The following is a 14,100-nucleotide window of genomic DNA, read 5'->3' on the forward strand; positions in this document are numbered from 1 at the left end:
GATGGGGATGGGTTAGGGTTAGGCAAAACTGCACATTTCAGAGTGGCCTTTTATTGTGGCCAGCCTAAGGCACACCTGTGCAATATTCATGCTGTCTAATCAGCATCTTGATATGCCACACCTGTGAGGTGGGATGGATTATCTCAGCAGAGGAGAAGTGCTCACTAACACAGATTTAGACAGATTTGTGAACAATATATGAGAGAAATAGGTCTTTTGTGTATATAGACAATGTTTTAGATCAGTGGTCTCCAACCCTGCTCCTGGAGAGCTACTGCCCTGCATGTTTTAGGTATCTCCCCACTCTAACACACCTGATTCTAATAATTAACTCGTTATCATGCAGCGGAAACTTGTCAATGGGCTTGATAACAAGTTCATTATTAGAATCATGTGTGTTAGAGTGGGGAGATACCTAAAACATGCAGGGCAGTAGCTCTCCAGGAGCAGGGTTGGAGACCACTGTTTTAGATCTTTGAGTTCAGCTCATGAAAAATGGGAGCAAAAACAAAAGTGTTGCGTCATATTTTTGTTCAGTGTATATAAAACGACATTACATATCTTTGGTGACATAAGTGTTCTAGTCATGTTACTTCCAATTAGGGATTTATTTCTGTTTCAACACAGCTGGACTTGAATGTACAGTCACAGTCCTCCCATTAAAACATTCTGCACGAGGTGTACTTGAGCTTTAACAGCAGCAGTGTTATTAAAAGCAGTCAGTCAGTCCTCTGTGTGTTTCACAGTTTTTACAATGTTTAATTCGGCTTACATAACAGTAACTGTGTGGATGTCCTCTTGAGAGATTTATGACTTTTTTTGGCAAACTCACAACCTGAATAAACAGGTTTTAGTATCTGTTACCAACTCGCATCAAATATATTACGCAGACAAAAAAGCTTCAAGTTGAAACTTAATTATGTTTTTTTTTAGTAACATGGTTTAATGGTAAAGTCCTCTGTGGCTGACAAAGAGTCAAAATGTTCCTTTCCAAATGTAATGAAATATAAATCTTGTTTAACAGTGTTATGACACAGCAATCTAACACAAGTGTCTGTAGTCATCTGTTTGGACTGTCTTTTAAAATTTAGTTAATCTCATTTTTCACATCGTGCAGGTGGAGACCGAACTCTTTTTTCTCTTCTGTAACTGTTAAACCAAGTGCACAGAACGCTAAACTGTGTGATAAATTAAACTATTTGTGTGCACACATTAAGCGCCAGTGCACACAAAATGATAAATGTTCAGTTTAGCATTAAGCAAAAAGTCTAGACTAGGAGTTCTGTCATTCAGAGTCAAAAAAAGGGAATAATGAAAATACTAAAAATGTCCCACAACAGAAACTCAGCATGTTCGTTAAAGCAAAAGTATTAAAACTGTGATGATTAATCGAATAGATGATTGACAGAAAATGGATCAGCGACTATTTTGATAATTGAATAATCATTTTTGTCATTTTTTTAAAAGAAAATTGACAAATATAAGCAGCTTCTCAAATATTAGACTGAAGACTGAAGACTGAAGACTGAAGACGACACCATGGGTTCGACAAAACCAGTATTTCTCCCTATTTTCTGACATTCTGCAGATTAAACAATAATGAGAATAATTGTCACTTTGCAGCCCTACATACATACATACATGATTCTCACATTTATGCATTTATTAATAGTTACATTGCACAGTATTTAATTTATACACAGATTTGAGGGTCTGATTGTCACTCTATTGATATGCAGCAAGTAAAAATTCCCCCAAAACAGTCAGTCAGCAAATGTTCAGGAGGTTTGAGAGCATAAAAGATGAAAGATGAAAAAAAAGTTATTATTTCATTTTGGAAAACATTTGGAAGTTAGACAAAAACAGGAGCTACAAGACATCAGAGTATAAGATTGATCTGCACGTTAAAGATCGATTTATTTTTTTAAAATGACTTTCCAGTCTTCAGGCAGCCATTCATTTCCATTCATGTCAATAAAAATAAACTTTCACAGACATGACAAGTGATTGCGCTGCGTAATCTGTCACAGTGAAGAGAGTTCATCACTGTTATCACTGTTTTGTGTTTGTTGAAATTATCGATCCTCATAGTTACGCAAGAAGCTGCAAGAGAAAGTCATTTTTTAAAAGCTCTCTCCTCCATGGTGCGTTTAAGGAACGCTCCGAACATCTAAAAATCTGAGTCAGCTGATTGGTAGAAATCAGAACCACAGGAAAAACAATAAGCAGACAAACCCAAACCCTAACCCTGTTAACAGGATTGTGTGAAATTGATCTTCTGACGCCAATTTTTTTTTTTGTATTAACCCTCCTGTTGTCCTCGAGTCAAGTAAGGAAAGGAGGGAGGAAGGAAGGATGGAAGGGAGGAAGAAGGAAGGAAAAGAGGGAGGAAGGAAGGAAAGGAGGAAGAAGGAAGGAAAAGATGGAGGAAGAAAGGAAGGGAGGAAGAAGGATGAAGGGAGGAAGAAGGAAGGAAGGAAAGGAGGAGGAAGGAAGGAAAAGAGGGAGGACGGAAGGAAGGGAGGAGGAAGGAAGGAAAGGAGGGACGAAAGAAGGAAGGGAGGAAGAAGGAAGGAAAGGAGGGAGGGAGGAAGGAAGGAAGACAGGAGGGACGAAAGAAAGAGAGAAGGAGGGAGGGAGGGAGAAAGGAAAAGAGGAAGGGAGGAAGGAAGCTAGGGGGGAGGAAAGAAAGAGAGAAGGAGGGAGGGAGGAAAGAAGGAAGAGAGGAAGGAAAGGAAGGAATGAAGGAAAGAAAGAGAGAAGGAGGGAGGGAGGAAGGAAGGAAGGACAGAAGGAAGGGAGGAAGGAACAGTCAAAACAGATGGGGTCAATTTGACCTGGGAGGACGACACGAATCTACCCCCTAAACTACATCGAGATGTACGTGTGTACTTTGAGTGCTGTAAAAAGTTCTTCATGGTTTAAAAGTTTAGCCTGTATTTGCTGAAAAAGCTGAAAATGACCTTATAAGTACCAGATAGGGTAACAGCATGAATCCAGAGCATGAATACACAGGAACTTAAAGGTTGAATGTGTAATATAGTGTCCACATTATAACAGTCCTTTGAGTCTAAATGAACTTCTATATGATAAAGTAAGTAGTTGAATGTGTCTGACTCCGAGTCCATTAGAAAGCTGTAGATGGAAGTGTGGATTGAGGACTCTTGTTTAACATCAGACACTCTTTTTCCTCTCTGAACACAGATGTGAGCTCATGTGGGGACAAGTTGAGTTTGGAGCAACTCTCCTCCGACTCAGCGGCCATCTCCTCGCCTCTCTCCTCCTTCCACAGCCTCTCGTACTCCTGCTTGAGCTCCTGATAGGAGCGGGAGAAGGTGTGGAAGATGGAAGTGGCGGGGAACGCCATGATGAGAATCCCACTCAGGATGCTGGTCAGCGCGACTATCTGTCCTGGGATGCTGCGCGGCACCATGTCGCCGTATCCCACCGTCGTCATAGAGATGATGGCCCACCAGTAAGAGGCCGGGACGCTGCTGAAGCTGTGCTGGGGTTGCGTGGCTGCAAACGGCGCCAGTTCGCTCTCAGCGAGATGGACCAGAGGTGAGAAGAGAGTGACGGCCACGCAGACGAACAGCAGCAGCAGGCCGAACTCCCTCATGCTGCGCTGCATGGTCATCCCCAGAGTCTGCAAGCCCAGAGAGTGGCGAGCCAGCCGCATCACGTACAGGATGCGCAGAGCACGCAGCAGCCGCAGGATCAGGCTCAGTTTGTCCAGATAGCCTCTGCCGGCACCCATGATGACGTCCTCCTGTGACGGATCTTTGACGTCGACCACCAGGGACACGTAGTACGGCAGGATGGCGATGGCGTCGATGATGTTGAGGGGGCCGCGAGCGAAGGCCAGCTTGCTCTGGGCGTTGACAAATCGCAGCATGAACTCCAAGGTGAACCAGGCAACGCAGATGGACTCCACCACGAACATGCTCTGACACTTCTGGGAGCACTCGCCCTGCAGACACAGAGACGAGCAACTTTAAAGGGACACTCCAACAATCTTTACATATATATATTGAGCTTTTTTGTGATTTTCTGTTATGTTAATCAATCAATCAAATTTTATTTATAAAGCACATTTCATACACAAGGTAAACTCAATGTGCTTCACAACAAATAATCATAATAAAATAACTAACAACACAGTGCAAATGTAATGGGGCATAAACACAGAAAGCTGCCTCCCCTTCCTTAGTTTTTGTGAGAGGAATAACTACATTTCTGCTGCCTGTGGATCTGAGGGTTCTTGCTGGTGTGTAACTGATGAGCATGTCTGTGATGTACTGAGGTGCGAGGCCATTTAAAGCTTTATAAACCAGGAGGAAGACTTTAAAATCAATTCTGGTCCTGATGGGCAACCAGTGCAAAGATTTAAGAACGGGAGTGATGTGTTGATATTTTTTTAGTTCCAGTGAGAATACGTGCGGCTGCATTTTGAATTAGCTGTAACCTGTGAATACTGGATGTTGGAAGGCCGGTGAAAAGGCCATTACAGTAATCTAATCTGCTTGTACTGTCCATTATTATTCCCAGATTTCTTGCTGTAGATTTCCTCTCTAGAGACAGACAATTGAGATGTGCTGCAATTGTCTGTCTCTGAGCTTGTGCACCAAAAATAAGTATTTCAGTTTTGTCTTTGTTTAAGACATGCATGTTTATACACAAACATATATGCATGAATGAATATGTGCACAAGCGCTTCACATTCTCTCCTCACTGTAACTACTGACAGGACACCTCAAACTGCAAATACTACTGTATGAATTTTTAATCCGTGAATGTTTTATATTCGTGAAGCGGCTCTCAGCGTCTGAAGCTCTGACCTCATCAGAGCCCCAGACAGCAAACACTACCGCTGAACATGTTCTGCATTTAAATAATAATCTGCTTCACACGAGCTGGCCGACTAAAATAAAATAACCTTTCCTCACAACAATACTCACATATAATTACTTATATGAAGCCTTAATATCTTATATTTTGTGCCCTCTATTCTTTTTTAAATGTCTCTCCCTCAATGTGCCAGTTTGCTGACAGTAAAATGTTCACTTCACTGTGCAGAATGTGTTTGGAGGGTTTTTAAGGACAAAAACAGCCGTGCTCTCTCAGTAAAACAACCACCTGTCTTCCACACACAGTTTATCTTGACATAATTTTAGAGGCATGTGTTTCCCTCTGTGAATTAAACACATTTTTTTACAGAGCACAATTTGATTTTGGTTTAAATATGCAAGTTAATATGGAGCCAAATCTGGGCCATTAGTTTTCGTGAAAGAGGAGAGCTCTCCTTCATTGTTATGCTGTCGATGGGGTCAGCTCTATGTTCCCACATTAGACTCTTTTTTTTTAATTAGGCCCCTATTTTCCCACAGGGTTAGGGTTAGGGTTAGGGTTATATTTTACAATTGCATCCATTACATTCACCCCCCAAAATTTTCCCCATACTCGTCCAAGTACGGTACGTGAATCTTTTCGGCAACATAGAGCTGTGGGAACATAGAGCTGTGAGAACATAGGGCTGTGGGAACATAGAGCTGTGGGAACATAGAGCTGTGGGAACATAGGGCTGTGGGAACATAGAGCTGTGGAGACATAGAGCTGTGGGAACATAGGGCTGTGGGAACATAGGGCTGTGGGAACATAGAGCTGTGGGAACATAGAGCTGTGGAGACATAGAGCTGTGGGAACATAGAGCTGTGGAGACATAGAGCTGTGGAGACATAGAGCTGTGGAGACATAGAGCTGTGGGAACATAGAGCTGTGGGAACATAGAGCTGTGGAGACATAGGGATGTGGGAACATAGGTGCTGTGGGAACATAGGGCTGTGGGAACATAGAGCTGTGGGAACATAGGGCTGTGGGAACATAGGGCTGTGGGAACATAGGGATGTGGGAACATAGGGATGTGGGAACATAGAGCTGTGGGAACATAGAGCTGTGGGAACATAGAGCTGTGGGAACATAGAGCTGTGAGAACATAGGGCTGTGGGAACATAGAGCTGTGGGAACATAGAGCTGTGGGAACATAGAGCTGTGGGAACATAGGGCTGTGGGAACATAGGGCTGTGGGAACATAGAGCTGTGGGAACATAGGGCTGTGGGAACATAGGGATGTGGGAACATAGGTGCTGTGGGAACATAGGGCTGTGGGAACATAGAGCTGTGGGAACATAGGGCTGTGGGAACATAGGGCTGTGGGAACATAGGGATGTGGGAACATAGGGATGTGGGAACATAGAGCTATGGGAACAGGGATGTGGGAACATACGGCTGTGGGAACATAGAGCTGTGAGAACATAGAGCTGTGGGCTGTGGGAACATAGAGCTGTGGAGACATAGAGCTGTGGAGACATAGAGCTGTGGGAACATAGGGCTGTGGGAACATAGAGCTGTGGGAACATAGGGCTGTGGGAACATAGGGCTGTGAGAACATAGAGCTGTGGGAACATAGGGCTGTGGGAACATAGACACGCTCCCCTGTCGATCATTATTTCACACCCCTCTGGCTTCATACCACGTCCCCAAATTAATATCAAGGTGAAACTGAAAAAAAATTTACCCGAAATTGGAAGAAAAAAAAGATTTGAAAACGAAAAGATGAGTTTTAAATCCGTAAAAAGAAAAACATTTGGATGAAAAAATAAACAGTTTATTCAAAATAATTCCAGAAATTAATTTTTTTTTAAACTATATTAAAACTAATCAAAAGAAAATCAGACTTTTTTTTTTTTTTAAATGCATTGTTGTATTTTTCAAAATTCAATATCAAAACTTGGACTTTCAGTTTCAAATCTCTTTTTTCAAATGAAGAAAACTAACGACCCAGATTTGGCTTCATAGTTGTAACCTGGAGAGTCAATATCCATCTCAGAGCTGACTGAATATCAACAGCAACAAGAAAACATTGCTCTCATGATGGGGCAACACAAAAAGATAAAATTATAACTTTGTAAAGCGCTGGCTTATAATTAGTGTCTTTATATTTGCTAAGGAGAAAAAGGCTTAATGGGCAAGTTTCCACAAGTTTAAAAAACAACACTTTTAATCGAGTCCATTTTGTTCAAACTGGAGGAATTAAGGGAAAGAGGAGCTTGAACTTCATTTGAACTTTTCTGCTTTCCAACATGTTGTTTGCTTACTACATAATGTCAACAATTAGCTGCGTATACGAGGCTGCTTCTTTCAAACTGGCTGCCACAGCGACTGAAGGTAATTTGGGTCTCAAACCAGGCAGCAAAGCGAAGCTGGCAGAGTCAGTACATGTACTCCGCTGTACTAATGCACTGTTCAATAGGCTCCTTCCAAACAGCCATTAATCATAGTTTACCATCAGCAAGAGCAAAGGAGTAAGAAATGTACGGAGGGCAGGAGGGGCAACGGAGAGAAAAGAGAGAGCTCTAATTAATCATTTTTACTAAGTGAAGTAAGGTCTGTGGTTTTATTGTAGACTCTGTGCTGTTTACACAGGTTTTAGATATGTTTTAGAGACTGCAGTGCACTTTTACTGGTACTTTTTGCACACAGAATATTTTATTATTTGTTATACATATAGATACATATTTGTTTTATTCGTACAACTTTTTTTTTGTCCATTTGATAGTTAGAGATGTGTTTCTATGTGAGGCAATTTTTCTGTGAAGGATCAATAAAGTATCAATCTATCTATTGTGTCTGTTCCCTTCTTGTATATGTCATCATACGCATCCAGTTATTCTGAAGTTTGAAGGAAGTGATCATAGACTGTATATAAGAAATGGACGCAACATCCATGACGTCACCCATTGGTTTGTGGACTGCTGCTCGGAGGCCAATAGTATCGGATCCGAGCAGCGCCATCTTGAAAATTTCTGGTGCATGCTGGGAAAAATAAAAACACGGATTCTACTTATATGGGCATCAGGAGGAGCAAGAGGCGCCCTCCTGAACCTGTGAACCAATCAACCTGTCAATCACGACGTAGCCACGCCCTAATGCATACCCTGCTTTATCGTCAAATATAAAATCAGGGAGGCCAAAATGTCCCAAATGAACATCATACTGCATTGAAGAAGGCTTTAAACTAGCGATTGAGACCATAAACACATTTTACAAATGTTTACTGAGGTTAGAAATCAAGTGAGAAGTTGGTGAATTCTCCATTGACTTGTATAGAGACGGAAGTCCTTTTGACACCAAAACGGTCGCCCCCTGGTGGCCTTTTGATAGAATACAGTTTTAAGTTACTTCCGCGTTGGCCTCATTTCAGAGGACCGAAACTCCCCGCTTGGAAGTGACGAAGAAGACATTTTCACTGTAACGCCACGTCTTGATGTACAGATGTGTGTTGAATTAAAAGCGGGTAAAACTTGTTTGTTTCAAGTCAGGTTTGCAAAATTATCTCTTAAGTTCTCTTTTTTTAAGAAACCTCAGATTTAACAGTGTTGTACTTAAAAGCCAAAGCAAAAAAAACCAACCCATATATCTTACTCTAATCTAAAACTAAAAGTAAAACTTAAGAATAAATCCTATAAATCATGTTGATCCACAGTGAGGGTGTAAAAAGGGTGAGAACATAGCATGAGGGCGTGAGTACAATTTAATCCAGAGCTCAAATTATTAAATTGAAATCACAAATCCTTAAATGGGGAGGACAGAATTACTGAATCAAGGCAATATCATTAAATTGTTTTTAAGTTTTTTTCTGCAGGGGACTTCCAGGCTTGAACAGTAGCTGTGTTTAAAATCATATAATCTAAAGCCTACCACAAACTCAAACAGTATATTATACATACTGCCCTGTAGCAGCCAGTAATATAATAATCATTTTGCCCGTTTTAAAACCAATAAAGCCAATGGATTTTCTTTTACCTAACCAATAATGTAATACGTTATTATGTTATTGGTTAGGTAAAATAAAATCCTTTACAAATGTAATAACATAATTATATATTAATATCACTTTATTTAACCCTTATTACAGAACCTGTAATTGACTGTGACTGATATTAAACTTTCTTCTGCTGTCCAAACTTCCTTAACCCTCCTGTTGTCCTTGAGTCAACGAAGGGAGGGAGGAAGAAGAAAGGAAAGGAGGGAGGAAGGAAGGAAGGGAGGAAATGAAAGAAGAAAGGGAGGAAGGAAAGGAAGGAAGGAAAGAAGGAAGGGAGGAAGGAAGGAAGGAAAGAAGGACAGAGGAAAGAAGGAAGGTAATGGGGAGGAAAGAAAAAGAGAAGGAAGGAGGGAAGGAAAGAAGGAGGGAGGGAGGAAGGACAGAAGGAAGGAAGAAAGGGGGATGGAGGAAGGAAAGAATGAAGGGAGGAAAGAGAGAGGGAGGAAGGACAGACGGAAAGAAGGAAGGTAATGGGGAGGAAAGAAAGCCAGAAGGAGGGAGTGAGAAAAGAAGGAAGGAAGGAAGGAAGGAAGGAAGGAAGGAAGGAAGGAAGGAAGGAAGGAAGGAAGGAAGGAAAGACAGAGGAAAGAAGGAAGGTAATGGGGAGGAAAAAAAGAGAGAAGAAAGGAGGGAAGGAAAGAAGGAGGGAGGGAGGAAGGACAGAAGGAATGAAGAAAGGGGGATGGAGGAATGAAAGAATGAAGGGAGGAAAGAGAGAGAGAAGGAGGGAGGGAGGAAGGACAGACGGAAAGAAGGAACAGTCAAACCAGACGGGGTCAATTTGACCCGGGAGGACGACACAAAGGTTAAATTAATTGACCATCATTCAACTTTAAACGGTCTGTTGGACCCAGAACTGAGACTAAGAAGACAAAGAAATGGAAAATTAGTCTTTTAAACATTTAAACAAGATAATTTAATGTGTTCATCCTTCTGAACTGGACTGAAGAGGCTCGTTGCTTTTTATCTCCTCTCGTCCTGATTAAGTGCGACCGGCTGCACTAATACATCAGGAGAGAAATCGATCCAGCAGCTCCAGTTTAGAAACACAATCAGCCCAGTTCAGACTCTTCAAACTGACAATTAGTTGCACAATCAGCAACGAACACGAGCAAAAACAATCCCCCTACACTGTTTCACCATGAATCTATGTATTAGAATCAATATTTGTCTATTTTTAATTATCTAAAATGTTTTATACTGGGTAAACATTTCATTCTTCACTGTGATTAATAATCTTCTGCATTACTGCTTTATGGGACTTTATTGAAAAAGCTGCAAATAACAACCATACATGTTATAATTAAAATAAGATAAACTGCATCGATCCCATAATGGAAAAGCGGAAAGTTACAATGATTAATTGTCTCATAATTGCTTTTACATTTTCATACACTGTGTGCTTAGTTATTATTTTTCTAATCATATTAACACGATAATACTGCAATCACATTTTCCCCGGTTAAAACGAGATACTGCAGACAGACATATTTTATCTTTTGAACCTGCTGAAAAATTAATCCATGCATTTGTGTTTGACGGCTCAGATTATTGTAATTTATTTCACTCTTCCCTCTCAGCAAGAAGCTGCAGCTCATCTGAAGCTCGTTTTCTTTCTAACAAGGAAAAGCAGCGTTGGCTTCTCTCTTCATCGACTCTAAGTGAAGCTAAGAAATCAATATCAAATTTGAGATACTTTTAGTTTAATTTTACTATCAGACTCTACACGCTGAAGTACCTCAGTACATTTCTGAATTGTTGTTTCCATACAGGAGCTTAAAGTCTCAATCAGTCGACTAGCTATCACTGGAGATTCAGTTTAACCCTCCTGTTGTCCTCGAGGTCAAGGGAGGGAGGAAGGAAGGAAGGAAGGAAGGAAGGAAGGAAGGAAGGAAGGAAGGAAGGAAGGAAGGAACGAGGGAGGGAGGGAGGGAGGGAGGGAGGGAGAAAGGAAAAGAGGAAGGGAGGAAGATAGGCGGGAGGAAAGAAGGAACGAGGGAGGGAGGGAGAAAGGAAAAGAGGAAGGGAGGAAGGTAGGGGGGAGGAAAGAAAGAGAGAAGGAGGGAGGGAAGAAAGAAGGAAGGGAGGAAGGGAAGGAAGGAAGGAAGGAAAGAAGGAAGGAAGGTGGGAGAGATGGAGGAATGAGGGAGGGAGGGAGAAAGGAAAAGAGGAAGGAAGGAACGAAAGAAGGACAGAGGAAAGAAGGAAGGGAGGAAGGTAGGTAGGGGCGAGGAAAGAAAGAGAGAAGGAGGGAGGGAAGAAAGAAGGAAGGGAGGAAGGGAAAGGAAGGAAGGAAGGAAAGAAGGAAAGAAAGAAGGAAGGAAGGAAGGAAATGAAGGAGGGAAGGGTGAAGGAGGAAGGAAAGAAGGAAGGGAGGAAAGAGAGAGGAAGGAAAGAAAGAGAAAAGGAGGGAGGAAGGACAGACGGAAGGAAGGAAAGAAGGAACAGTTAAAACAGACGGGGTCAATTTGACCCGGGAGGACGACACGAAGGTTAAAAAGATGAAACACTTAAAATGATTATCCAATTAAAATAAACAACTTAACTAGTAGATAGATCGTTTGATAGAAAAGTGCTTTAGGGGGGGGGGTTGTATTATTGTATTATTTTTTGCTGTTTGTTTGCATTTATTGGACAGGAACAGGAAACAGGATACAAGAGGAGAAAGAGAAATTGGTTTGATATGCAAAAAAAAGGACCCTTTCCGGACTCTAACCAGGGATATATGCAGATATGTGGCTTTCACTGTAACCACTCGGCTATGAGGTTGCTCCCATTTAAAACATTTTAACTGCTGAATGCAAGATGTCTCCTATATTTTTGAGTGGACTGGGACTTTAAGTACAATCGTTACACAAACTTTAGGAGATTGGATTTTTTCTCACTGGTGTACAACATCTAAACTTCTCTGGTACACATTCAGAAACTGCTGCATGTGTGTAAAAAAAGGTGTAATGCTTCATACTCACTCTGGTCTCTTCATCTCTGAGGTCCGGCATGGTGCTGATGCACAGGCTGATTACAGTGACCATCACCATGATCACAGAGAGGCAGGCGAACATTTTCCCAGCCAGCCCTGAGTGAGGGTTTTCCACCACCTCTCGTAGCATCCAGATCACCCTGCGGTAACCTTTTTCAGTCTCTGTGGGGGTTTGCTTGAGTATCACCCTCTTCTGTCTCCACTCCTCCTCTTTGCGCTCTCGCTCAGCCACCTCGTCCACACGGGTGTTCATACGGCGGCGGCAACATCGTTCCATGTGGCCCGGGTCGACGCCCCAGTAGTCCAGCTCATCGTGTAGCGACACAGCACACAGTTCTCGCAGCAGACGTAGTTTGCCTGCAGCCAGGAAGTTGAGGATGACCCTGAAGGCCGTCGGGTTACGGTCGAAGAAGTACTCCTGGCACGTCTCGTCGTAGTCGTCGCAGAGGCGCGCGATCTCCTCGGGTGTGTTGCAGGAGCGTAGGCGTCCCAGTCGGCTCTGAGGGAACTGCTCCAAGGTGCTCCAGGGGAAAGTGTAGCGGTTGCCCCCAACGTTGATGAGAACCTGCAGCGTGTGGTCGACCACGTACGATGCCTTGGGGTCACGGAGCAGCTGGGCACGCTGGAAGTACACACCCTTGATGGTTTCAGTCTCCGGGATCTCAGTGAAGAAGCGGTCGAGGCTGCTGTCATCACTGCTGACGGAGTAGGTGCTGAAGTCATGGTTGGCATTGCTGATGATGGGCATGCTGGCTTCAGGATGTGTGACGGGATGAAAGAGGTAACTTTACGTCCACTTCACAGGAGATTAAGAAAAATCTGTGATGACAAAAAAAGAAAAAGTCAGTCTTCTTTACATGAAGTCCTATGAAATTGTGTTTTTTGGTAACGCTTGATAATATAACTCACGATTTACAGCTTAATTGTTGTATGAATCAGGTATCCTACTGCTACCTAAATGTATGTAAACTGGAAGAAAACATTACTTTAGGACCGTTTCCACTGCAGGAAGTTTGGGGTAATTTTTATGGGGCCATGAACGTTGGCGCGTGTCTCCATAGCAGGAACCGCCAGTGGGTCCTATCAAGCTCCTACTTTGCAATGGAGACACACCGGTTGAGAGGACCGATTGAGAGGACGTTCCTGTAAAGTTCCCGCCTCCTAAATTTTACCCAGAACTTCCTTAATGGAAACGGGACTTATGGGGAACAAGGGAGGCATTTTGAGGATGCATTTTGTGTAAATAATGGGTACCTGTGGAGTGCAGTGCTGGGAAACAAAAAGGAAGTTTGGGCAAAATGTTGCTAACAACATTGTTATTCTGTGGAAACTATGAAGTAATTATCATATAATGTTATATTATGCTACCAAAACTGCAGGGGTACAGTAAGGTAATGACTTTGGAAACATATCTTGAGACTCAGAAGAAAGGGTTAGTGGAGAACATAGAACATATATGTACATAGCTGTACTTTCTAAATGTTCAACAAGTCTCATCAGTTCACAATTTGTGTTCCTTTTCTTTGAGCTTCATAACCCAAAACTAACTAACCTATATCATCATTTTGGGAACATAACCCATATCTGTCATTCTGCAATAACCCAACGAACCTTTTTTACTGTACCACTGCTGTTTTGGCAGCATATGTAACTGTGAAATACATTATTACTTCATAGGTTCCACAGAAATATCAGTATTATTAACCCCATTTTCCCAAACTTCAGTTTTGTTTCCCAGTACTGTACCTTACATTTACAAAAATAAGTAGAGAAAATAAATATGTGTTAATAAAAAGTGTTTTTTTCTGTAAATGCAAACTTTTCTGTCTCATTTCAAAGCCTCTCAGCATAAACAGACATTCCACAGGGTCCTTTCCTCGGTTCACACCTGTTCAATCTGTATATGTTACAGTGTTAAATGTCATGGCTTTGCAGACGACACCCAACTCTATATAGCTGTTGACCCTGATGACCTGAACCCAGGCGGGGAGTTCTGGTCCTCTGAAATGAGGCCAACGCGGAAGTAACTTAAAACTGCATTCTATCAAAAGGCCACCAGGGGGCGACCGTTTTGGTGTCAAAAGGACTTCCGTCTCTATACAAGTCAATGGAGAATTCACCAACTTCTCACTTGATTTCTAACCTCAGTAAACGTTTTCAAAATGTGTTTATGGTCTCAATCGCTAGTTTAAAGCCTTCTTCAATGCAGTATGATGTTCATTTGGGACATTTTGGC

General features: G+C 42.1%; 1 protein-coding gene across 1 annotated transcript; it reads right to left on the bottom strand.

The window, feature by feature from the left end:
• Nucleotides 1–3,127: 3,127 nt before the first annotated feature.
• LOC133996714 (potassium voltage-gated channel subfamily G member 4-like) lies at nucleotides 3,128–12,612 on the bottom strand. The gene is made up of 2 exons (XM_062436370.1): nucleotides 11,854–12,612; nucleotides 3,128–3,970 (listed from the first exon to the last, which is right to left on the bottom strand). Exons 1-2 carry the CDS (start codon nucleotides 12,610–12,612, stop codon nucleotides 3,128–3,130), a joined length of 1,602 nt encoding a protein of 533 aa, XP_062292354.1.
• Between the last annotated feature and the right edge of the window lie 1,488 nt (nucleotides 12,613–14,100).

Source organism: Scomber scombrus, chromosome 1, assembly GCF_963691925.1.
Source record: "Scomber scombrus chromosome 1, fScoSco1.1, whole genome shotgun sequence".
Classification (NCBI taxonomy): domain Eukaryota; kingdom Metazoa; phylum Chordata; class Actinopteri; order Scombriformes; family Scombridae; genus Scomber; species Scomber scombrus.